The 26,735-nt window shown below is 44.8% G+C and overlaps 1 protein-coding gene across 2 annotated transcripts in view; it reads right to left on the reverse strand.

Moving 5' to 3' along the window:
• Positions 1-26,735, reverse strand: part of SLC39A11 (solute carrier family 39 member 11) — a 2,648,929-nt gene that overhangs the window by 1,744,899 nt on the left and 877,295 nt on the right. Inside the window, exon 5 of one of the 2 annotated variants that reach the window (XM_069655098.1) lies at positions 11,243-11,360. In XM_069655098.1, coding sequence (XP_069511199.1) covers positions 11,243-11,360 — 118 coding nt within the window. Of the gene's footprint in view, positions 1-11,221; positions 11,361-26,735 lie in introns of both variants that reach the window. The other variant, XM_069655097.1, reaches the window with a different exon arrangement.

Raw genomic sequence — 26,735 nt, forward strand, 5'->3', positions numbered from 1 at the left:
ATAAAGATTAAACGATTTGGTTAAGCAGGGAAACCCCGGAATGCGAGCCCACTCTATGATGGAGGCACTTTATCACATATCTTCGCAGCACTTGCTTTCATTTGTACAAATACTTTCCTAATTTGGCAAAATATTCAAATCCATGTTGGTTCCTCTTGTCTGGCTTTTAAAGGCAAGCCAAACAAACTAGCTCAACCGCCCCCCGCCCCCATTAATTCCCTTGCTCCCACAGCTGTAGCTACGAGGCAGTACAAATGGCAGCCTGTACGTTTACAAACGCCTCATAATAAAGATGCAGCTTCCTAGGCCCTCGTGCTCGTGTTCCAATAGAGAATGTGAGCACGAGCACGAGAGCACAGAGGCAGTTAGTAGGAAGGAGGAGAAAGGAGTGTGCTAGCATCCTGGTAAAGACATTTCTACCCACCTGATGGTCTCCCGGGTATCTTCTTTGTACACCACACTGGCAACGAGGATGGAATGTTTCTATACAATGGTAACAGGATAGTGCCACGACGAATGTTCGAACAATACTGCTACATGCGGCTCACCAAAGTCACTTGGTGAAAACTACACAAAGAGTGTTTAATGAAGGTTATTGTTGGCTGGCGATTGCTAGAGAAGTTGAAAGATGTGTGAGAGAATGCATAGAGCGTGGAGGATCCGACAAAGTGTGGAGTACAGCCCCATCACTCCTATGCCCCTACCTGAAGGGCCTTCCCGGTCTATAGCAATAGATGTGGTGGGCCTGTGCAGCACCCTCTCCAGTGTGCATACATTTGCAGTAGTGAGCACAGATTCATTTTTCAAAATGTCCAGAAGTAAAATTCGTTAACGTTGTAACCACTTCATAAGTGGCAGAAGTTCTCATGGAACCTTTTGGTATAGCGGGACTCCCAGAAGTTTTAATTTCCGATAATGGTGTGCAGTTAACCTAGAATGAAAACGTATTGGTTTGTGTGGCATAATTCAGCGGACAGCCTCACTATCCAGCCAGGCGAAAGGCTTGCTCGAAATATTTAATAGAGTTTTGACCTCAATGATACAGTTGGCCATTAAGAAAAATCTCAAACCCTGGAGAGCCAGTCAGAATATGCTTTTTGCATAAAGAACGACAGCACACACCACTACAAAGGTTTCCCCCTTTCGAAATTCTGTGAGGATGGAAAACCACATTACTCTCCAAGCCAGGATGGCTGTGGAAGAGGACGACAAGATTTGGCAAAAGTGCACTCTCATGTGTTGGATGCGCAAGAAAAGATGAAGTTACAGTTTGCTAGGTTACATGATTCAAGTCAACTGGATTTTCGATCAGATGAATTGGTAAAAATAAAGTTGCCAGGTTTTGTTCAAAAAGTGATATATAAATAATCGCCACAGGGTGATTGAGGTAATTAAAGGGCGGTATGCAAGGACGATGAAAAAGTGTGGAATGTGGAACAATGTGTGAGAGGCGCACTGTTACAACAACCGGAGACTAGGACCTCTATGCCTGCGGGGTGGAGCAAGTTAAGAAACTCGTCACCACAAACTTGCACGACATCTGACCAGTGTGGTATTAACCAAGCAGATGGTTTTATGGATGTACAGGTTCCTCCTTTAGGAAAACAATGGGAAATGATTGGAGGAGGTGTGGAAATGAGTGGCATGGATGTGTGTTTGGAGCTGGATTCAGTTGTGTGGCGAGTAAGAGGACGCAAGTCAAGAATTCCAGGAAGAATAAGACAGAAGGGACATGTGTGTAGGTAATTGTTTATTCCTTTATCACTACAATGTGAAGGCATTACATTTAAGTGAGTTTTATGTTGTTCATGGTTAGGTTGTCTCTTGTTTTTTTATATTGATTGTAAGCTGTACTGACACATAAGTGCATGTAGTAATTTAATCATGTTTTACCTGCCCCACTAAGTATGGGAGTGGGTTATTTTGTACATTTGGGTGGGCGTCTTATTGAAGTTTTTAAAGGGAGAAGCGGTGAAGCATCCTACGCTCTCGTGCTTGTGTTCTAATGGGGAATGCAAGCATTAGCAAAAGAGCGCAGTTAATAGAACGTTGAATGGGAAAGAGGAGAAAGCAGCGTGCTCTGTGTCCTGATCAGAAGGATGTACCCACCTTATAGTCTCCTGAGTATCTTCATCGTACACCACAAAAGCTTTAGAATCATGCTGAAACTGGGAGGACTTTTACAGCTGACAACAGAAAATGCATGTTGGCCAAAAGCAGCTGTTGGCAGGGGGACTACACTTGAAGTAGTGGCTTCCTGCAGCACCATAAACTCACCCACATTCTCTCCCTCTAATGCACTCTGGAGGTGGGCACCAAAGAGCTCCCCTTTGCTCTGTGGCCTTTAAATGGCCATGTCATGGTGGCTGCCTAATCTGCTGTCATAAAAGTGGCGGCCATTAACCTTGCAGTTTCTTCCAACACTCAACTGGTAAAAGTGCATCGGAACAAGTTAGCCCGCAGAAAGTCAAGAGAGAAGGCGCCCAGGCACCTGCCTGTAAAGGCAACAGCATCAGCCAGAACTGAGCTGATGTCCTCACTAGACATGGTGCTGGCCAAACTGGCATATTCCCCAACTGAAATACCCATACCTGTTAGCCCGAGGACAGAGCCACTGTGCCCACCAGAAAAGTGGATGCTATGCTCAACCATGCATGGGTCAATGAGGCTGGCCCATACTGTCCCTGGGCTGCTATACGCAGGAGGCACACAAACTCTAGATCTAAAGGAATGTTTCTACAATAATGCAATTCTTCTAGGTAGAGAACTATGCTGCCACAAGCATTGAGGCTCCAAAGCATCATATTGAATTTAAAAACATTAATGTCACCCCACTGCAAGGAATGTGGGGGGTGATATGTCAACTGAGTCCGCATAAACCCTTACACCGGCCCTGTGGATATATATGCTACCCATTAATGCCATCAAGTTTTCAGTTGCAGGAACTCCTCCTTGACCTAACACACAAGTGCCAAGAACATTGCAACAGCAGCAAAAGTGACAGCAATCATAAATGGCACCGTCAGAATTCCAAGCGAGGGAATTACTTGGTCTATTTGGCATCCCCTTTCATGCGTCTGTGTTTGAAAGAGATAGTGAGCCTTGGCACTGACGTCTGTCATAAAATAATACATCCACTAATATAATTTCACGACATGTTCCGTGCAAATACAACACACCTGAACTTGCGATTTATAAGGTCTAGATGTTTGCGTGCGTCACACAAGGTTTTGAAAACAGAGATGGCAAGCAGGGCAGCACAATACTGAGCTGCTTATGATGCTTTAAGGCCACTGTACAATATTCTTCAAAATGCTACTGTTGCAAAGTGCCTCCATAACAGCATCATAAATGCACCTAAATTGTTCCTTTGCGTTTGCATGCAGCAAAAACATCCAGCCAGTTGCCCATGATAAAACGGTGGAATGAGAGACACTAACAGATGACAAACCAACTCCAGAGAAAAATGCAAAATAATCCAAAATAGCAGCCTCAGTTTATATGAACCCCACTAACTAAAAGCCAGGAACTGCAAATGAGATGGAGCCAAGTATCAGTAAACCAATAAAACCTATGAGAACAGGCCATTGTACTCCCCACCAATGAAACGAAATAATAAAAGATATGAGAAGCAGATGGAACACAGCAGAAGATGAGTAGGTGCAGAGGCATGGAAGGCATGACAAGGAAGTGATAGTTGTTGAGGTCTTGGAGAGGACTGAACAAATGCAGTGAGAACATGTTCTGATATTGGTTGTACTAATTCTGTTGGCAGACTATACCATGAACCGAAGAGTTGGAAGCCTTAAGTTCAGAGGGGAACATGGCAGAGACTTTAGGAGAGAGCATCATCTGACATGTAAGGGATAATGAAGATGCTGTCCAGAAGGCCACAAGAGGTCCTGCAAGAGCGAACAATTCATCACTGGTATTAGGAGAGCAGAGCTGTGTGCTGGGTCCCTAAGCTGATACCACAGAGCATACAAGGCTAGTTCAGCACCTTTATCAATTCTCTCTTGCATGGGATAGTAGGACTAATACAATAACAGAAAGGAAAGTGAGATCCGTATATACAGTGTTTAGATGGAGGAGTAATCAAGTCGCTGAAAGCGGTCTTGAGCTAATAGTACAGCTTGTTTAGTCCATTGCCCAATACCCACTCCAGGCCACCCATGTCTGGGGCATTTGTACCCAGGAAATGAGCCCTTCAATATGCTCAGTCTCAGGGCAGGTTCAAGTGCTGCAGCACACTCTACCTGTGATTGTCAAATCAGCCCAAAAATATTGGTGTTCTTGGTCTCTGTAGTCTTGTACCAGGGCAGGAAGTTCCAGTGCCCTGTCCTTTCCCCCAGGGTTTCTTTAGACTCTGACCAAGACACGCTTGTATAGTTTTCCACTTCTTTCCCTAAAGAGTCCCATGGATAGCATTTCCGTTCAACATAAGTTATTTCTTTCCACGCTACAGTAATTAGAACTCCCTCCCTCCCACCCCCTCACTCAGCCAACTGCTGGGCTTCATCTTTCCATCGGTTCAGGTCACATTCACAAAAGCAAATTGCCTCTTTAGCGAAAATGGCGTGCAGCAACCAACAGGAGCTCAGAGAGGGTCCCCCAGATGGCGATTATCTTACTCGCACTCTCTTCAGTAACGTTTGGCACATGCAAGATTCTTGGTCAAGGCCGCTAGTCGGCTTCTTATTCTAATCTCTACTGCAAGCATGAGCTCCTTCACAGTGAAGCCTGTCTGGTTTATCCACATCTTGCTCTCTCCTCCGACTCCCTTTCTCTTCTCTCTGCTTTGTCCAAGAACACATTCCTAACTCCATCAAAGTCTGGAGCTTTCTGACCGTTTTTATAGTCTTGTTTGGGCCTCAAATGTTTCAATCAAAGCACGATTGGTAGGTCCATTTAACTTTTGTGTGGATTCGTCTGATAGGTGTCTGTCTAATGGTTGCATCTCCACCTTACGTGTATATCCCGTTTCCCCACCTATATTCAGGTGTTGTGATTTCTCCGATGATTAGATTCGACCAGGTTCCCAGCCACCATGGCCCAAGGCCTCAAGTAGGGTCAAAGATTAATTAACTCCAGACATCAGTTCAATAATTTGTATTCTTTATCTAGGACCTCGACATCCTGTGGGCTCCCTCCACCCTAACCCAGGCTTCAATGTCCCTCCAGTGGGGGAGTGATGAAAACTAGCGATACTTAACCCCTGCAGACAAAGCTATCCTATTCTGGTAGTGAGTCCTTAACTGCCAGGGCCTTTTCTGTCTTCCTCCCTTCCATGAATTTCGAAGGAGTTCCTGCAACACTGGTTCTGCACACCAGTATCAATGAAGGTCAAGATTGTACAATTTGATGAGGAGAGATTGCACTTTTGATTTTGCATTACATTTTTCAGCTCATAAAAATGATTACCAAACAAAAAACAATTTTCAGAATGTTTAAAACACAGGTATATGAAATAGTCATTCACGTAACATACACATTTTCTTTATTTAATAAATCCATACTTTATTAAGCTCTAGTCGCTTGAAGAAATAAAATATTGTGCCAAGAAAAGTATAAAGTATGGATGTATAGTCACGATGGTGTCTGTTCTCTCACTCACTCACTCTGCTATACACTCACACAACCACCCCTTCAGTCTCTCATGCTTGGTACACCTGTCCCACACATACAATACCTATACCTCCCTGCACTCATAGCCAACAAAATCAACAGACTTCTCAGAACTCTGCTTACCTTTCACACTCAGCCTGGTCTCTCGGCCAACCACCTCTTTGACGGACCTCACCCAAACACCTTTGCAGAGGTGTGGCCCTGCTGGTGATCACCATTTTGGGTGCTGACGAATTGGCCATTTGTTGAACATCATTAAAGAGCAACCCGTGCATGCTAAGCCCAATACGCAGAGATGGAGGGGAAAAGGTGCATGTCCCTATGCACCTATAGAGACCTGCCTTCACTACAGCTTCTCCAGACAATGAGTTGAGAGACCGTCACTAATTCCATGAAGAACACAATGATCTAAAATGAGCATAAGGAATGATTTATCTTCTATAGAAAAGAGGGTGTGGAGCCAGAAAGACAGTGAAAGACAATGTAGATATGGTTAACCAGCGCACACAGAATTTTAGCAAGAAATAGGAGATGAGCAACAGAGTCCAATATAAGCAGTTGTGTGGGATTTGGCGACATTTCTCCTGGGAGCTAAGTGGAATAGTCAAGGCATGTTTGTATCATAGAAGACGAGACAGATAAATGGGCAGGATAAAATGTAACTGGGACTTACCAAAGCATAAGATGTATTTGGTAACAGGAAGAAAAAACCTGTCCAAGTTGAGGAAGAAACTATTCTTCCAATCTAACTCAAAGATTACTTACTGATTAGACCCGTTGGGGCCTTTGACAAGAGAAATGGCCACAATTGAGGGCATCAAAGATTAAGGGGTGCACCAAAGAGCTCGGTCTTCTTAGTGTTGAGCATGAGTGAATTAGGCCTCCAAGAAGAAACAGCAATCATATGGGATTGGAACTGAGTGGATGTGGTACCCAATTCCCTGTCCAATTAAGCAAGGATTACTAAAATTATAAAATCTAAAAGAGAGGAGAAGCAGAATGTAGTCATTAAACACTACACGTGAGTGAATGAGAGTAATAAAGAATAGGGTTAAAGAAAGAGACCATAAAAGGCCAGAAAGAAAGGACTAGCCAGGAAAGTAGAGTTCTGCGAATTCCCTAGTAATGGAGGCTACCCAGGAGCGTCCCATGGACAACAATTTCAAATGCTGCGGAAAGAGAAAGATTCACAAGATCAGAGACCCCCGTCACTAGTCATTTATCAGCCAGATTTTATCTAAGGAGACAAGCAAAACTGCCGTCCCACCAGCAGGGCGGAAACAGGTCTGAAAGTGATGGATTATTAGATCATGATGGCCAACAAAAGTTTGAAGTTGAACCATGTCAACGGCCAACGGTCTTAAGACGTTTGCCAGGGAAAAGCGAAGAGAAATGGAACAGAAATTAGAGGGACAGCATTGTCACAAGAAGGTTTCTTAAGAAGCAGGAGATAGAACCATCATTTTAAAGTGGTACAGGGAAGCGTTACTCACAGGAAAAGGATCTCCACAAATGGTACTTTGGCAATGTTTGAGAATGTTGACTAATCACAGAGTCTTCCAATTTAACTTTAGTGAAGGTACCAGTAAATGTGACAAGGCTGACTCGAAAAGAGTCACAAAAGGACTAGAAGGGGAAGGATGAGACATAGGAAAACCTCGGCAATGCAGAGACAACTTGAGTGAATAATGACAAAAATGAGAATGTTTCTCACACAAATCAAGAGAAGATGCCAGAGAGGAGGAAGCTGCTGAAGGAAATAGAAGATTCTTCAGAATAGAGAGTAGTTCCTGCTAGGTGTTATTAGTGAGTTCAATGCGATGGGAATAAAATGTATGCTTAGAATGAGGGATCTGGATAAATATGCAGCTTTTACCTCAGGGTTGTATGAATAGCCTCAAATCTGTTCTGCTCATTCCTTGTTTGTTTTCAGAGCAGCCAATTACTGTTCAAAAGCACTTAGGTCCAGAGAACAGGAATTTGAAAAGCAGTTTAGTCAAATATGAGTGAGTCAAGGAGGGGTGGGGATCACCATCAGCCTTATTGGAGAAGGACAAATGGAGACAGGAAAAGCATCCCTAAGAGAGACCAGATTCAGATTTTTCTAAGCACCAACAGGGAGGGAAAATAATGACAAACAAGAAAGTGGTAAGGCCAACAAAAAAGAAAGACGGGGCAGATTTGATAAGACCAAGAAGGGTCAAGAACAAATTCAAGAGTGTTCCCCCAAGAAATGAATGCCGCCAAACACAAACTGAGTAACATAAGAAAACAAAATCTAGTCCAGGCAGTACTCCACAACGGACAAGGGGACAGATTCTGCTCAGATGCTCAAGTCTGCTAAGACATCCAGGCGGGAGGAGGAAAGTGCAAGAGGAAAGTGCATCATCAAAAGAAGAATCAGGATTTGGGTGAGGGACATATTTAAGAACACATTTAAGAGCAAGTTCTGAGCAGAAATCTGCAAAATAATTACCAGAATTTCAGCATTAGGAAAAGTAGGGAAGGGAGTATGAACAAGTAAAACAATTGTTTGAAAAGAACAGCCACACCACCTCCAATAGAGAAACTGCGGTTCAAGTAGGAAATAACAAACCCCAGAGGGATGGCAAGATGAATGGCTGTGCCCTACAATTCCCTGTAGCGTTTCAGTAGTAAAGACAATATGAAGTGATCCCTTGAGGAAGAGCTCATGCACTTCAATGGCATGCTGAAGTAGAGAACTCAAATTAAGAACTTGTTATTTCTGAACTTGGTATGGCGCTTTTCAGTTAAGATCTGGAGATTACAGAAGGTTTTTCCAGTTAGGCATTTTCCAGAATGCTGATCCAAACCTAGAAATCTAGATCAACTAAGAGTACACCATCATGGAACTCGATTCCCGCTCTCTGATTAAGCCTATATTTATATTTGTTTGTTACTCACCCAAGAAAGCTTGATGGTGGATTATTCACAAAGCCTTTGTAATGGATCACTAATGTCGGTTTTACAATGTAATTACTGTTGAAATGTACAATTGCAGAATTGTGAGACTGAATTATCCACCCCTCCTCCCTTCCTTGACTGCACTTTAAAGCAACTGTGCTACAAAGTGGTGGCAAAGAAAACATCAAAAACTAAATAGAGTTTGTTGAGTATTTCTAGTTTTTAGAATAACCAACAACGACCGTTTTGATTTACTACGAATGTGCTACACTGCACTATATACTGCTCATGAGCTTTCTACAGAGGACAGCTGAAGTATTCATCCTCGCTACCAAATGGTGAAATAACTCTGCTTGGAATCACCTCCCCCTTGTTCAACCTTAGACTAAGGGTTGCATGTGCTGGGCAATCATGGAGCGGAATTAGGGCCATCTCCGGTTTTCCCCATACATTCTTGATACAAACTAACCTTGTTAGAAATCACAAGACGACAAACCTAAACCTCGGCCCTTGCCTACACTTTGATCCATGTGTTTTGTTCCAAAATGCCTTATTGCCAAACAGTCAACTGATTTTGAGACAAATGAGCAATGAACTAACATGGCTTGAATAGTTCAGATGGAAGAGCCAACTAAGCAGTATCTACAATCACACTTGAGCCCATGTCCCTCACCAGAGGAGAAATATCCAAGTATATATAAGTCTGGTCATGCCCGCAAGGACAGTCCAGCACCAGAATGCTAGGCAATTCTCCTCAGAACCAGGTACCATCCCAGAGAACAGGTTAAACTGTGTTCATCTTCAGTAGGGGGGGGCTCTCACATTTTCTGTCCAAATTCAACTGGATTTGTAAGTCTTAATGTACATTGTGCCTGTGCCTTCAAGGGGCGCCCACACACCTTCACCATCTATTATCAATCATTTTCCCCTATTGTTTTTAATTGGCCTCCACCGCCTTCTTGCTATAGCTTGTGTGTTTCGTTAAATCATAATATATGGACGCTGAATACTGACCTGTATGAATATAACAAAATATTGCTCACAAAAATGTTACCACCCACACCTTTCTTAAAAACAAAGAAGACACATTAATCAATATAAACTTGTCAAAATAATTTATGAATTTTTGCACCACCTAATAAAAAGCCTACACCTACCTCCTCTCGCCCCCTCTCTGGAGAAATATTGCATTACAGCAGTGCCCAAAAGACCAACATGTTCAAGTTTGTAATATGATTGTATTCTATAAAATGTCTTCTTGCGGAAATGCATGAGTGGTGCTCCCGCCACCAAAGTGAGAAGGAAGGAAATGACTGGAAAGATTAAGCAAGTATTGATTTTTGGTCTGCGATTCAGGAAAGCAATCAGCACAGTGGCAATGTCTGTTCCCAAAGCCACTTCCACGCGGTGCCTTCCATTTGGCTGCAGACCCACCTGCGGCACTCTCCATCATTACCGCCTTTATTGCGTGGTGGAGGCCCAGGAGCAGGGCCCGTGCTGCATTTGTTATGCTTCAGAAGAATCGTTTTTAATTAAGTAAGCCTGCCACTTGCTGAAGTGTTGCCAGCTTGGCTCCTGTATAAGGAGGCAGCCGAGGCTTCTGCCCATGGCCTAATGTGATTTGTTGGGAAGAATCCCACACAGGAAATGTAGTGCTAAAGAAAAAACAGCTCTGTCATGGAACTAAAGATTGATCACCCCCAACCCAGCTGTTCAGACAAACAAGCTTAACAAGCATGTAGCAGGCCCAGAGACCTTGGGTCCGAGATCTGCAATGTTTGGCTATCCAGATGTTTTGCACTGCAACTGTCATCAGCCCTAGCTAGCTAGCATAGTCAAAGGAGATGTATCATGGGAGTGATAGTCCATATTGAGAGCTACAGGTGGTATGGAACTGCAACCCATGCCATCTAAAGCTCTGTTCCGTCATTGGCCAAACAATAGAGATGGCTAAGCAGGGGCAGAGTCTGTGGCAATTTTGAGGAGGGACTACATAACTTTTGTACTGACTGAAAACATGAAAATGCTACAAGGCAACCATCCACTCCATTGGGCTGGATATGAGAATAAAGGGGACTTTTATTGCAAAGCCACAAATTAGAGAGCCATCTAGTTATTTCATAACTATGAAATTTAGCTCATGGCCAATGCAAGGAGGCATATGTCCATGAAAACTGTTCTAGGCGCCCCTGAAGCACGTAAGTGCTGGCAATATGCTCTTTCCACTATTCGCACAGGTGTGTATGTGATGTTTTACAAACATTCCTAGGGTATCGTGTCCAACCACAGCTAAATTGCTCAGCTACTTTAAATATATGCATAATTGTATGCATTGCGGAAGGCGTGTTCAAAAAGGTGTCTGTGAAACCCGATTGCACCCAGCCCAGCAGTGCAATGTCTCTGCTCAAGCACTACAGACATTTCAGCGGCAGGGCTGTGACAGAATAAAGCAGCCAACAGGTGGAAATGGCTTTGGGAAGAATACAGGCGAAAGAAGAAGAAATCCCGTCACAGTCTGGCCAACTCCTCGGTCTTTTCGTTTCGATAACTACCATGCAGACCAACACGTTTTTTTGTTTATAAAATGGTCCAATATTTTAACTTCAAATCAAAAGGGATCGCCCTGGTCGTTTGAGCAACTCGTGTACGTGGTATATGACAGGATGCTTGCCTGAGTGAAGTCCAGCTCTACCTATCCGGATGGAGAGCTCCTGCTCCAGGTCGCCTGGCAGCTCCAAGTCCGCTTTTTCCTTCATACCTTTCGGGTCACAGCTCAAAGCGAAGGAAGCATGTGGACTACCACAGACACCCTGTGAAGAGACAGAAGAGAAAGCAACAGATCAGTTCCTAGAAGCACACAATTGCATAATTCTAACTCCTAACCATCAAAACACCAATATCCTCTAAAGAAAATCTCTTCTGGGTCACGACACCTGCACAGTGTGTGCCAAGTTATAATCACACGGAACTCTGACTTAACTAGAGGTGAACATGGGTACCAGCTGCAATCCTCAGACGTTGGTATCCTCTCCTGACTGCCTTAGCCCTGGAATCATTGGACCATACCATTGAGAAAACACACCTGCAATGAAAGTTCCGTGTGTGGTTTGGAACGGAATGATCAAACTAGTGCTGAACAGAAAGGCCTAGATACTGGTCTAGGCCTCCTGATGCTTAAAGGGCCTGGCCCTACATTGAACAATCTGCACTGGGTACCTATGATCTTCTGCATGAAATCAGAGTTGACCATGAGGCGCTTTAAATCAGGACAGAGTGATAGACCCTTTTACTTTCCATCTTACCCGATATACCAGAGATGTGATCTCTAAGGCTTCAGATTCTCAGACAGTCTATGCCTAACCAGATGATGGGCAGCAGATAGGACTATAAGCTACCTGTTGAGGTCAGGTACACAGGGCTGTGAGGCAAGTCTCTATTCACCTGCAGGGTGCAGGACCATCACCCCACCATCTCCTCCAACTCCTACAAACTGCCACTGGTTCCAAGGCAATGCATTCTACATTCTGCCTGGAATCAGTGAGATCAGAACACATCGCCCTTCCCACAACAACAATTACATTTCAGTTCACTTCAAAACATTTAACCAAAAGATAAAAATAAAAGACAGCACAAAACTAAAACATCTCATCTTCTGAAAAATAATGCTAAAATAATGTTGAATGAAACTTATTCTAATACTATGAGAACCGTTTACTCTCACACAACAGAAACTGGCCGGAATCGATGGAATGATTCCAACCTGCCGGCCACTCATGTGTGAACATAATCTCAATGCCATTTAGGCTGAGTTTTTTCTCAAGAGCATCTTCTCCTCAAAGCCCCTCCATACTTCAACAAACATTGCTCCTCCCCTGCTTCTCTCACCAGCTCCCAGGATTTACTCGGACATTGCTCAACTGATACTGCCTTCCAAGGTGCTAGTCTTCGCCATGAACCACCATTCACCACCCTCCACAATCACTGTACCATTTCCTATCACAGTAATCTTCTTTGGTCCAATAGGTTTGCTAGCTTGCCTTTTATATCCCATCCTGGAATTCAAAATAAACACTGATTCGCCCACGTCTCGCTATCAAGACCCTTTTACATGATTCCTGGCTCTCCTTTATGGCCTTATAAATCTTTTACATGTCCACCTGCACCGCGACAGCTAACCCCAACCAACCTGGACATAGCCTAGTTCCTGGTTTGCGACTCTGGAGTGACATAAAATGGGACAATTTAGTCATGAAGTGATTCATCCATTGCACCAATCCATTGGCATTGGGTTGGTCCAGCGTGGTGAGTGTATGTCTAATGGAATACTCAACCAAAAACATCCTCATCAACTCTTGAGTACAATTGAACGCAATTGTCGGTTATAATTTCCATAGGAAATGCTTCTCTGAAAAACATCTCCTCTAAAAATGTCAACATCTCTACAAGGATTACTTCTTCCATGCCCTTCCATTCAGCCTATTTGGAATGATAATCGACAGTAACAAATATATAACTGCATCCCCAACCCATACCTTGCATCGGCCCCATCACGGAAACTGATACTTTGACCCATGGCCTGCACTTATCATATTGGCACATCCTCACCTCTCTCGGACCATCCTTTCTACCCAACTATTGTGGAAGGCCCCAATAACTCTGCCAATCTCCATTTGGTACCACTTTTGCCTAAAGGACCTTGGTGAGCCAGCACCACCAATCTTTGCTTCAAACATTCCGGAGGTGTGATCTTGCCACCCCTCGTAAGCCTCACTTCAATGATAGACAACTCAACCTTAATGTCGAACCAACTGTCACACTCCCTATCCAATGTTACCCTTTCGGGCCATCCAGAAAGCGTTAATTCTTTGACACAACATATGACATCATCACTCTACTCAGCCAACATTTACTTCTGTGTACTGACAGCTTCCTCATCAATACTCTGCACAATCAGCCATTGCATTTTTTCCAGTGACAAGTAAAATAACTAGAAAACAAATGACTGCAATCCCATTAACCATCTTGAGATCCTTAGTTATGCTTTCCTCCACCCAACACTCGAAAACATTTGTATAAGAGGTTTATGATCAGACCTCAATGTAAAAAGATGACCCCACAAATACAACTTAAAGTACAATATTGTCCAATACACAGCCAATGCCTTCCCCTCAACCACAGAGTAATTCCTCTCGCCCCACTCAAAGATCTGGAAGCAAAAGCCACCACACGCTCCCCTTCACCTTTACTATACTGAGTCAATATAGCCCTAAACCCAGCCCACTCGCATCCATCAACATTGTGTGCCCGCCTGAATGAAACTTCCCAAGGCATGGTGCGCTTGCAATGTTATCTTGTATCTGGCCAAATGCCCTCTGCCACTCCTTTGACCATTCAAATTTCGACTTTTTTTTTAGAAGAGATCTCAGCGGTGTTGATCTGATTGGAAAATCCCTCAAACTTGTGATAATTCTCAGCTAAACCTAAAAAAGTTCAAAGCTGTTCCTTATCCCGAGGAACAGGTGCATGTTTAAGCTTAATTTCAGACTTATTTCCTTAGCCGACACCCTGTGACCAAGGTACTCTACTTCATCTATAAATATTTTACACTTGCTCCTTTGCAAAGTCAAACCAGCCACCCTTAGCCTCTCAAACATCCCTCAATACATGTTCCTGTTCCTCACATGTTGCAGCATATACCAATACATCATCCTGGAAAACCAGTGTTAGGCACCCCTTCAGCTACTTTCTCAATCACCCTTTAAAATACTGCTGCATTCGAAGACAGTCGAAAAAGCATTCTACAAAATTGAAATGCACCTTCTGCCATTATGAACAAAGTCACATGTTGACACTCCGGTGATAGGGGAACCTGGTGATACACAGCAGAGAGTACCATCACAGTAAAGAACCTGGCCACACCTAAGGTAGACAATTCTTCTGAAATGATGGGCAACGGATGTCTGCCCAATCAAATCTCTCATGCTCACACAAACACAGAGTGTGTGGTTGCTCTTAGTGACCAGAAACAACGGGGACAACCATTTAGAGCTCTTTATTCTTTCAATTATCCCCTTCTGAAGCATGGTATCAAGCTCTTCTTTCAGGCTCTGCCCCTCATGTGATGAGGTACCGACCCCACCTTTGTGTACTATTGGGCCTGCGTTATCCTTGTGGCGAATATGATGAGAAAAAATCTTTAGTCCTCCAAACACTTTCAAAAATACTTCTGGAAACTCTCAGGCCCATTTGTGCTGCACCTTCTCCTCCACAGTGACCGGTTCCTTAGATTCTACCTGTAGACTAATGACAAACTCAGCTTGCTCATCCCATCCCAGCAAGGAGGCTCCTTTACTGACAACATATCCATGCCAAACACTTCCCTTCCATTGTACTCTATCAACGCCTCCAATGTTTCCAAGAATTTGATCTCCAATTCACCGTAGGCATATGGCATGATGTAATGCTGCTTCAGCTCACTCATACATCTCCCTAGTGTCTTCACATACGTCTTAGCTCGTCCATGGAGACCCACTGTCCACATTCATTGACATGACCGTCATTCACTCAAACACTATCCACCGGACCATTCCTTTCTCCTGCAAAGGCCATCATTTCAGATATGTGCCTTTGCTGTCTCTGCACATTGTTTTGTACTTCCGGTTTATGCCTCTCATTCGTAGAAACACTTTCTACACAGCTGACAGTAGTCTCCAAAATACCCTCTTTTACATTTGAGACAGGCTGCACACTTCACTGGACAACATTGTTTTGTGACTAGCTGGCTATTGCTACAACATTTCATCTCTTTTGTGCCCTCTATATTCTTTCTGTTGGAAACCTTAAGGGCGCACACAGTGGTGCCTTCCTGTTCACCTTTCATGTGTTGTATATATTTGGCTGTTTGTTCAACAATCCTAGCAACCTCTACCGCCTCCCCAAGCATCATGTCCTTACGTTTTTCTTGAACTCTTTGAATATTTGTGCACTTCTCTCATGGATCTCTTATGAGAGAGTTCGATAAGGATGCAAACTCACATGTATAGCTCAAATCATATAGTTCTCTACATGCTTAAAGGCTCAAACTATATAGTTCTCTGCAGGATCCTGTTGATTCTGTGGCCTTTGGAAGAGTGTATGCCTCCCGAAGGTTGGATTTTTCTTTGGCTCAAAAATGGCCTTGTAGTTTCTTTACTGTCTTGAAGAACTCATCCTGTTCTCCTTGCCCGCCAGCAACCAGATCTGGGAGTCCATCAAAAACAGTATGCCCCTCGGGACCATAATTGTGTAACAGTACAGTCTCTTTCTTCGCTGGTGAAAACTTGTCGGCCCCAATGGCCACTAGAGGATCTATGTGAATACTAAAAGACAAAATCATGAACACGAAAAAAATAAAACAAACAGCATAAGTCACTGCAATTATATGCGGGGAAACCCCCTGCAGCCCGCCCACAATCCCCTCATTTTTTATTACCCCAACGCACCACCCATATAATTGTGGTGTAATGTGGTGTGTGAAATTCAGCATTTTTGTGTTTGTGATTTTCCTGTTCAGTATTTTGGTATGATACTGCCACCAGATACACCTCAAACATCTTCTTCCACCCCTCCCAATGGATTAGTGGAGTTCCTGGTTCTGCCAGAATGTGGGGCAGAGGAATCATACTGGCAACTGCCATGGTTGCGTGCGAGTAGCCTATCCCCTAGAAGAGGGAATTTTTTTTATCACACTTATGACTTGAACTTTCCTTTGAAACCTATATTTCTACTGGATTGCACCTTCACTCAATCCTCTTTTGTTGTTTTCTTTGTCCTTTTAATTGACCCGTTATCTGGGTTCCCCAATTCCTCAGGGTGGCGTATTTCAAGGTGGTGCCCCACATGCACCAGTGTTCTGCCAGACGCTGTACACAGCTGGCAAATGCAGAGGGGCCCACAGTGCGAACAGACCGTCTTTGTGCATTGCCAAATTACCAAAATGTGTCAGAAAGGCAAAACAAGGTTGCACAGACTGGAGGTTTGGACTAATCTGTGCTGCACAAAATATGTAACCTGTGTATCTGACTTACTAAGAGGTTACAAATGCATAAGTATGTGTTTTTGGCAAAATTGGATTTTCAGTAAAGTAAATGTGGGAGTTTCTAGATACAGCAAAAATCACCTCATAAACATGACATCACTTTTCTGATATCCAACCAATTGTGAGCAAGGCGGAGACCATGCCATTGCCCAATCCTATTGTTAGGAGCGTGGGTAGTAAATCCTGCCCCTGTCATATACTGTAATGATTTCATCTGGCATTATAAATAAGATCCCCTGTCTAGCACTCAGGACACACACAGATTCCTGACTCTCTTCCTGAATTTCTGCGTGGCGTCCGGTTCCTGTTTCCTTCATCCGGTTGTGATCCCGATTCCAGATTTTCTTTGCAAAGCCAAGGTCTATGCATTGCGGACTTCATTCCCAGCAAGCCCCAATCTGACACCTCCATTCTAAAATCCCATTACCCAAATTGTGGGAAACTTCCTAAACCAGCTTGGCTTGCTGCTACTACATGCATGCCTGCTGCAAACCTGCCATCCCGCTGATGCTCTATCTTATCCAGTAACCAGAAGTGCTACCCGGTATCCAGTCCATGCCCACTGATTTTGTCCGGCTGTCCTGTGTTAGACCAGATCCGTGTGGTGATCCATAGCGCTGACTGTCCAAAATCCAAATTAAAAGTGGACTGAGTATCAATAGGAACCATAGAACCATAGCATAACTTGCCTTGTCCTATCCCAATCTCTAAACCATCCTATCCTTACCTTACCTTGTAACATTGTCAGAATACTTATTGCAACCCTGTCATTGATTTATCTTGCTAAACGCCATTTCTGTAGTCATTTTTATCTTGGCTTGTAAATCCTAAGCTATCTATCCTATTTTGAGTGAACGGGCGCTGGGGAACTAGGGTTGAACTCCTGAATCAGCCCTGGAGCTTGTTGTGTCCCTCTTTGGTATTCTAGCCTGAATGCTCTAGTATAGAGTTAAACTGCTCTTGTCAAAACTGAGTTTTTCTGTTTTCGCTACCCCATTTTTCTAAAAACGCCTCTTATTCTACATTGCATATCTCCCTCAGTTCAATAGCTAGAGACTTCATTTCACTTCCTGATTGTACCCAAGATCTATAGCTACGCCCCAACCCACTTCAAATAAGTAAACCTTCCATTGAATTTAGAATTGTATGCCTTTGCTCAATCTATTGCTTATGATTGCTTGTAACTTTCCAGTGTTGCGCCCGTAGAGAATTGTACTTATTTATGGATTTTTGCACACATTCATGGTTTTATTCAGCCATTTCGGAGTGTCATTTTAGTCTTGCAAGGGTTCAAATCTGTTTTCTCTCTTATTTGGGGAGGGAAGGTTGGATTCAAATTTTGTTCTGTATTCCTCATTCCTGTTTACCTGATGCTTCCTTATATCTATTTAGAAGTGATTATCTGTGGGTTGAGAAATATTGCAGGGGGGAGATCCTAACTTGACTGCTAGCTTTCCAAAAATTCAAAAGTATCTCTATTCTCTGGTGTTTTCTATCTGTGTTGTTAAAGGGTAATTTAAGTGCCTTGTTTACATATTTGTTATTGTCTCCCCATTAGTGATTGCTGCTCCTTATTAAAAGTATATGATTGATTTGAATTTTAAAGAAATAAATCTTGCCTTTCCCAACCAGCCTGGTTCCTGGTCCATCGTGACCCGGGGTATTTGAAAAAGGTGTATCTCTCAAATATTGAATCCTTATATATAAAAAAAATAAGCAGTTTGGTTGTGCGCTGCATGCTAGGCTGAGACAGGGTGTATCGCCTGGTTGAAATACTTAACATTCCTGGAATCTGTATGGTGGCGGGCACTTTAAAACTCGACCTTCATTTGGTAATGGAGTGAGCTCTGAAGGCAGTCTGAGCCCAGGAGGTCGAACTAACAGCTGGGGAAGCAACTCCGAGAAGTGACGTGGCAACTGGAGTGCTCGAGACAAAGTGAGCAATGCAGAGTTTATGCAGCACAAAACAACGCTAAGGAAAGTGGGAGGCCGGTAGCAGATTGCGAGTGGAAGAACGGCGTGACTGAGCAAAGTGGTCACAGAAGTTCTAGGCTGCAGGCAGAGCATTACTGGGGAGCAAAGCCACAGAGCCACTGAGAGAGGACCGAGGATTAAAGGCAAGGGTTGAGCACTTGTGAATGGAGAGAAAGAAAGGTACTGCATGTGGCAGATACCACGAAATGTATTGGATAAATGGATAAAACACAAGTATTGACAAAGTCAAAGCATACAGAGAAGGGTATAAGATAAGAAGCCAGGTATTGATGAAAGCCAAATGAGTCCAAGGGGCTGCAGGTTAAAAAGGAAACCTGTGTTTGCAAGAAAGCCACGATACAGTGTCAAAAGAGTGTGACACTGGGGCACTGTCACAATGAAGCGTTGGAAAGCTACCAAGAAGAGGAAGGTATTGGTTGCATGACATGTAAAGGGTGGACCGTGTGGTCAGACAACTGCACCTAGACTGAGTGCACAGCGTGGAGAAGTCAATGAAAGTATCCATAACAAGGCCTATATTTGGCAACAACAAGTTATGTGATTTTGAAGTAAAGAAAAAGAACTGCCTATGTGAATTAGTGATATCCAAAGAGCTGGGAAGTGTCCCAAGGCACTATGTTTCTGTTAAAAAGCTGAAACAATTGAACTCTTGGGGGAAGGGAAACCCGACACCTTGAGAACTGTTTGAAACTTGGCAAGGGAAATCTGTTTAGAAGCCAAGTGCTGGAAGAAGCTCTGAACTTTATTTTGAACACTATTTGTTTGGATGCAGACATCCCTGCACATTGTATACAGTTAGTTCGGAGGGCAAGTATAGGTTTTGCACACAGAATGACTTTCGATTTGGACTTCCTGACAGACTATCTTTTTTCTTTAGGTAGGGAAATCCCACCTTAGTATTTATTTATTTGTAAAGCGTATCCGGGCCCGTGGGCATCTGGGCGCATAAAAGCGACAGAAGTGGTTACAAACAGGCAATTATATACAGTTCTGTAGTTACAAATTTACAGAAACATTTACAGAGATCACAGAGATACAGTAGACATATAGCATAAAGTACATACAATGGTGCAAGTGTATATTTGCAGCGAGGGCCGGCCTGTGGTAATAGAGTATGTAACAGGCTATTATGTGTGAGCCGAGGCTAAATCCTGGTCAGAAAGCCAATTTTTAACTTTGCACTTAATGGAATAAAAGTAGGGCACAACTCTTACTGCAGTAGGAAGGGTGTTCCATAACTTGGCTGCCAAGACTGGGAAGCTGGCCCCACCTGCTTTTTGCAGTTTGAATCTAGGTATCCGCAGCGAGTGGATTTGGGTAGATCTCAGGGGTCGTGTGCAAGTGTGAACCAAGAAGCGGTTTGATAGGTATTAAGGTGCGCAGTTCACTGTGAGTCAGGGTAAGCGTTTTCCGTGCTATTCTTTGGTCCATAGGTAGCCAGTGCAGGTTGCGTCTAGTGTCCGATATGTGTGATTTCCTAGATATGTTAAGGGCAGCCCTAACGGCGTTGTTTTGCATTACCTGAAGTTTATGAATGTTTCTGAGGCTATTTCCAAGATAAAGAGCGTTACAATAATCAATCTTAGACATTACAAGGGTTCTAGCGAGGGTGATGCAGTTAGCAGTAGAGAGGAAGGGTCTACAGCAGGGTTGTCCAACATACGGCCCGCGGGCCACAACGCGGCCTCCAAGCCATTTCATGTGGCCCGCGAGGCTGAACAGAAAATATTGAACAAATAAATAAACCGGGCCGTGGCCGAGGACTGTTACTGCCTCTGGTGCCCCTTTTAGGGGACACCAGAGGCAGTAACAGTCCTCGGCCACGGCCCGGTTTATTTATTTGCCCAATGTTTGTCGGGTCCGTGGACCCAATTAATTTATTTATTTCTGCAATGTTGGGTCCGACCAACATTGCAGAAATAAATAAATTAATCGGGTCCACGGACCCGACAAACATTGGGCAAATAAATAAACCGGGCCGTGGCCTGTAACTGCCACTGGTGCCCCACCAGACACCAGAGGCAGTTACAGACCACGGCCCGGTTTCAGGGGCGCCGAGTACACGGGCGCTCCGGGGCCCGGGCACCCGCAGTCAAAATGAAGTCAGGGCTGAGCCCTCCCCTCCACTCCCCCTGGCCGGAGAGAAGAGTTGCAGTATGGATGGCCCTTTGTTCCATCCATACTGTGTCTCTCTCTGGCGGCCCGGGTAAAAGCCGGGTAAAAACGATGTTTAACGATTGAGGGACGGATGCAAAGCAAGATGCTCTTGTTTTGCATCTATCCCTCAATTTTTAAAAATCGTTTTGGTTTGGGTATACTTCTACATCTGTGCACCCGGCTGCACGGATATAGAAGTACACCCAACCCAAAACGATTTTTAGAAATTGAAGCACAGATGCAAAGCAAGTCTGTCCCGCAATTTCAATATGTGCACCCCTCTTGCATTTCATCTGCGGAGAGAGGTGGCAGGGAGAGGGCAAATGAGACTGTTTGCATGTCTGAGTGTGTACGTGGTGAGGGTGAATGCTATGCTATGGGCGGGGAACTGAGGCGTTGAGGGAGGGAACTCCCCTGAATTCTAAGGAAGGTAACAAAGTGGGAGAGGGTGGGAGTGTGAGGTGAGGTGGGATCACCTTCTTGGGGGGGGGGGGGGGGGTTTAGCAGGGTGGGTGGGCAGTAGAATATGATAATTCGGCCTTTTGACCACACAAATCGGCAAAAATAAATCAGTCTTTTTTGTATTTGTTCTTCAAAATGTAGAATTATCACATGGACCTTGCTATACTGTTGACCTTGTTCAGTGTAATAGAAATCAATGGGACAGTACTTGCAGGGCCTAATGGTGCAGAGCTAACAGGCTTCTATATTTCTAAAGAGACAGTAACAGCACTTCACAGCCGGGCTGTGTAATCTATGTTCTACTAGAGCTGCCATATTTGAAATGGGGCAATGCTGGTACTCCTCAGTTAGCTCGCTAAACAGGGCTTCTATAATTGTAATATTATGCTTTTGTTGAGGCAATGCTAGTTCATCTTAGTGGGGCTGCTATACTTTTGATGGGACAACATCAGCACTTCTCAGTTGAGCTGCTACACTCTTATTGACAAGGCCCTAGCACTTCTCAGCAGATTTATTTTTATTGGTTATTTATAATATGCGTAATATACCCAGAGGGATCGAACCTGTGTTGCTCCATGTCGTCTTGCTTCCAAGGCGAGCACCTTGCCCCCGAGATATCCTCCCGAGACTCTGAAGATCTGAAGTACATTTAATGATACAGACCCAAAACTATTGAGCAAGTCTAACATCATCTTCAACATCATCAGAATAAATCAACACTATTGTGGTTATACAAGAGCTAATATATTTAAAGGGATGGAATTACTCAGAATGTAGCAGCACTATTCAATAACCCAAAGTGCTTAAGCATAGTTAATGTGAAAATACGGCACTTCTCACCGTTGGGACAGTACTGCCTTGGCCAGAGTTTCACACTGAAGTGAGCAAGTGATCCGGGGTCTGCAGCCCACACACACACACACACGGGATTCCCATGCACCCACATGAGAGATTTGCACCAAATTAGTGAGATTGTGCTCCAAGGTAGGAGGCACACGCACAGTCTTTGCTCTGAGGTTTGACACACTCACAGGATGGGATGGCATTTCCTTCTCCCATCCTAGTTGATGTACTCGGTCTCACAGAGACATGGTTCACAGCCAGCTCTATCACGAGTTTTGACGCTCTCCTCCCTGACGGCTACAAGATCCTCTCAGCTCCCAGATCCAATCGGCCTGGAGGGGGTGTAGCCTTATCTTCCCTGGGTGGATCCCTGCCTCTCATTCCCACTCAAGCTTACTCCTCGTTTGAATGCCTAGTCTGCAGGCTCTCTCTCTCTCTCGTAGCCACTCTCGTTGCTACTCTCTACCGACCCCCTGGTCAAATCCCCTCTTTTCTCCCTGAGTGGGCTGACCTCTCCTCTTCCCTCTTGGCCTCCACCACTCAACTTCTCCTCATTGGTGACCTCAACATTCATCTCGATTCTACCTGTCCCTCATCTTCACTCTTTTGCGACCTCAGCGATTCACTCTCCCTCTCCATCCTTCCTTCTGGCCCGACTCACTTGGCTGGCCACACACTTGATGTCTTGATCTCATCCGGCCTCCCCCTCTGTACCCCCCTTACCACTCCTCTGTCCTGGAGTGATCACTGCCTCCACTCCTCTCATCTCTCCATCCCCTCCCCCCAAGCCAAGTCCACTCCTGAATTGCCACCCACCTTCTCAGATATCCAGCCAATGAAGCGTGCGTCAGTCGAGGCCTTTGCTGCAACCTTCTCCCCCCCTCCTCCACCCCAGACTGACTCATACCCTGACACAGCCCTATCTCTTCTCTACTCCTCTATTTCTGCTACTCTTGATACTCTTGCCCCCGTCATGAGGATCAGTTTAAAGTCCAAAGCCAAGTGCAATTCTTGGTATGACTCTGACCTAGCTACACTTAAACGGAAGTGTAGGGCGGTGGAAAGGAAATGGAGGGCTTCTTGCTCATCCTCTGACAAACTGGCCTGCCACCTGCTCCAAAGGCAATACCGACTTGCTGTCCACACTAAGAAGAGAGTCCACATACAAGCCTGCGTCTCTGCGGCATCTAACAACTCGGCCGAACTTTTCAAAATCTGCAAGGAGCTGGCCAACCCTGATGCAGTCTCCTCCCCTCCTCTATCCTCACAGGATCTTTGCAATGCCCTTGCCTCCCACTTTATCTCTAAAACCCAGGACATCCTGTACACCCTCTCCTCCGCTCCCTCTCCTTCTCAGCCTGCTGACCCTTCCTCAGCTACCCCTCATCCCCCTTTCTCCTCCTTTCCCCATTTCTCCCCTGATGAGATATCGAGACAAGTCCGATCTATGAAAACCTCATCAAAACAGGTCCATCCCTGTTCCTCTAAAACCATTAAGGACCACATTGACACCCTTGCGCCGGCCCTTGCTGATTTCTGAAACCTCTCCTTTGCCTCTGGCTCTTTCCCCACCCCTCTTAAACACTCCCTTGTGCCTCCTCCCCTCAAGAAATCCACTGCTGATCCGTCATGTCCGGCAAACTACCGCCCAATTTCCATTACTCCCTTTTTGGGCAAGCTCCTGGAAAAGCTGGCCATCTCAGCTTATTCTCCAATCTGACTCTGTTGGCTCCCTCCATGACCACCAATCTGGCGTTAGAGCTGCCAGAAGTATGGAAACTGCTCTCCTGAACATCCGTGAAAACCTGCTCTCCAACCTCGATTCTAACATTCCCTCTGTCCTCATCCTACTTGACCTCTCCTCTGCGTTTGACACGGTCAACCATACCACCCTGCTCAATCGTCTTCGTGACAACCTCGGTATCACTGATCAGGCTCTGGCCTGGTTGACCTCTTCTCTCTGATCGACCCTCAAAGGTACAACTTGTGTCCTTCCTATCTTCTATCTCCCTCTCCACATGTGGTGTTTCCCAGGGGTCTATCCTCTCACCCTGGCTTTTTAACCAATACCTGGCAACTCTCGCTTACTGCATCTCAATGTACTGCTCAACCTTCCAGTGCTATGCTGACGATACCCAACTCATATTCAGGCTTCCTTCAGCCTCCTCCTCTCCTTCCCTCACCTCTGATTGTCTAAACGCCATTCAAAATTGGTGTGCAGCCAATGATCTATGTCTAAATGCCAACAAGACTGAGATCCTCCTTATTGGTACACCGTCTCCATCCTTTCCTCTCACTCTCTGGCCGGCCTCCCTTGGCCCTCCTCCCACCCCCACTTGGGTGGCTAAGAACCCTTGGGTTATCTTTGACTCTACACTTTCCTTCTCCGCACACATCTCTGGTGTCTCCAAAAAATCTAACTTTTTACTCCACCTCCTTAGAGGTACTCTACCTTTCCTCTCCTTCCCTCAAAAGCTCACTGTCTCCCAAGCTCTGGTTCTTTCAAGACTAGATTACTGCAACAGCCTCTTCCTAAATCTACCTGCCTCCACTCACCGCCCTCTACAACTAATCCAGAACAGGACTGCGAGACTTGTCCATGGCCTCAAGCCCTGGGATCGAATCTCTCCAGCCTTCAAATCCCTTCATTGGCTCCCAGTGGATGCAGGGATTACATTTAAAACCCTCTGCATTGTCCACAAGGCTTTCTGGGGCCTGGGTCCAAAATACCTTCAACTATCCCTCTGCAAAAACCTCCCCTCTCGAGCCCTTCGCTCCTCTACTTCAAACTCCCTCAGGGTTAGTCGTTTTGCAAAAAAACGAGCTGGGGGTATATCCCTGTCTTCGGCTGGTGCCTCCCTTTGGAACAGCCTCCCGGCCACCTTGAGACTTGAGGAAAAACATCTTTGGTTCCGGAAACTTCTCAGGACCTTCCTCTTTGCCTCTGCCTTTGCCCCCTTCTCCCCTGTTGATCTGTTTCTTCTCATGGCATTGTGCGCCTGGCCACCCTCTGTTCTTTCGGGCCCAGGCATCTGCTCACCCTGCCACCCTCCTGCACTGCCTCCAGGCCACCATCTGCACTAGGGTTTCTGTATCTACCCATACAGCCCCCCTCCCACGTTTCTTCTGCACTTATCAGATATACCTTTCTGACTAACTTTCACCTGCCACTTGCTGGCTGCACTACCATGGTTTAAAGCCCTTATTTATTATTTATTCTATTTAATATTTATTTGTTTTTCTCTCCTCTGCTTCGCACGTTCCACTCCCCCCACCCTGCACTTTTCCCCCATTTTCCTTTCCCTTGCACTTTCTTAAATGTCACTGGGCCTAGTAAGATCGCGGTTTTCTTTATCTCCCTTGTTCCCCTCCCTTTCTGCCTGGTCGCGCTCTGAAACACTTGTGTACAAGCGCGAAATAAATAAAATATCATTTCATTTAATTTCATTTCTAGTTGTGTTGTTCGGTCTTTTGAGGGCTACTACAACCTGGATGATTATAGAGGGGTGGGGTAGGGGCAGTGTTGGCCTACTGAAATGCAACTGGATGGTATAAACCTCCTTCTTACTTGACTTTAGTATATGCAGTACATGCTAGCCAATGTTTCCCCTGTTCAGCGTTTACCCCCACCCCCTCGCAACAAGTTGGCGACTACATACAAATGCGGTCATATAACCGCTGGTGATGTCACCTTCCTATATTTGGGCACCCCCCGGGAATTTCATAAGTCGGCTGCCCTGCCCGGTTTATTTATTTGTTCAATGTTTGTCTGGTCCGTGGACACGATCAATTTATTTCTGCAATGTTAGCTATGACCAATAAACGGGCCGTGGTGGAGGACTTTTACTGCCTCAGGTGCCCCCTTGAATTGGATTATGCTTCTTTCATTACCACAGACGTAATGAATGTGTATTACAGAGATAAGCTGGCATATGTATTGGGCACACTGCACATGCTCAGGCAGCATCAACCATGCTTTGAGGAGGACAATGCTGGTCTAAATTGGGAACAGCCAGCATAGACTTGTTGCTACAGAGGCATATTTTGGGCACAACCAGCATGCCAATGTGTTACATCAGTGACAGTGCTGCCTTACACTGTGGACACATTGATCATTAAAATGTGTTGTGTTCTACAATGTTCTTGTCTGCTGTTGGTGACATGGAATGTACACGTTGCCTTTTAGAATGGAGTGTAAACTTATGGCATTTTGGTCACTTTTCGTGCTGTAAAATGCACAATTTCAGCCCATATTTGGAAAAGAAATCTTGGGGGCGACCCCCCCAAACCCTCCCTAGATCGTTATAGCTCCCTCGCTATGCTCGGTCGCCCCCCACTATTTAATAGAAATATCAACACATACACACTGGAAGAAATTGCAAGAAACTAACCTTTGATCACTGCCCCTGACACCAAAAGCTATCTTTGGGACTGCATGGGTATGCCTGTGATGCTATTGTGTCAAAGGTCTCACACCATCGCTTTTCAATATACTGCTTTGGGTGAGGGTGTTGACATTTGTCTCGCCGGCCCACCGGGTGACAAAAAGTGAATGCTTCGGCCCTACATTCAAAAAGGTTAGACAAGCCTGGTCTACTGTTATCAATGTGCAAGTATAAGCAGCTGCTGATGCCACAGCATTAGTTTGTCT

The sequence above is a fragment of the Ambystoma mexicanum genome, chromosome 3q (genome assembly GCF_040938575.1).
Source record: "Ambystoma mexicanum isolate Mex_15411 chromosome 3q, UKY_AmexF1_1, whole genome shotgun sequence".
Lineage (NCBI taxonomy): Eukaryota > Metazoa > Chordata > Amphibia > Caudata > Ambystomatidae > Ambystoma > Ambystoma mexicanum.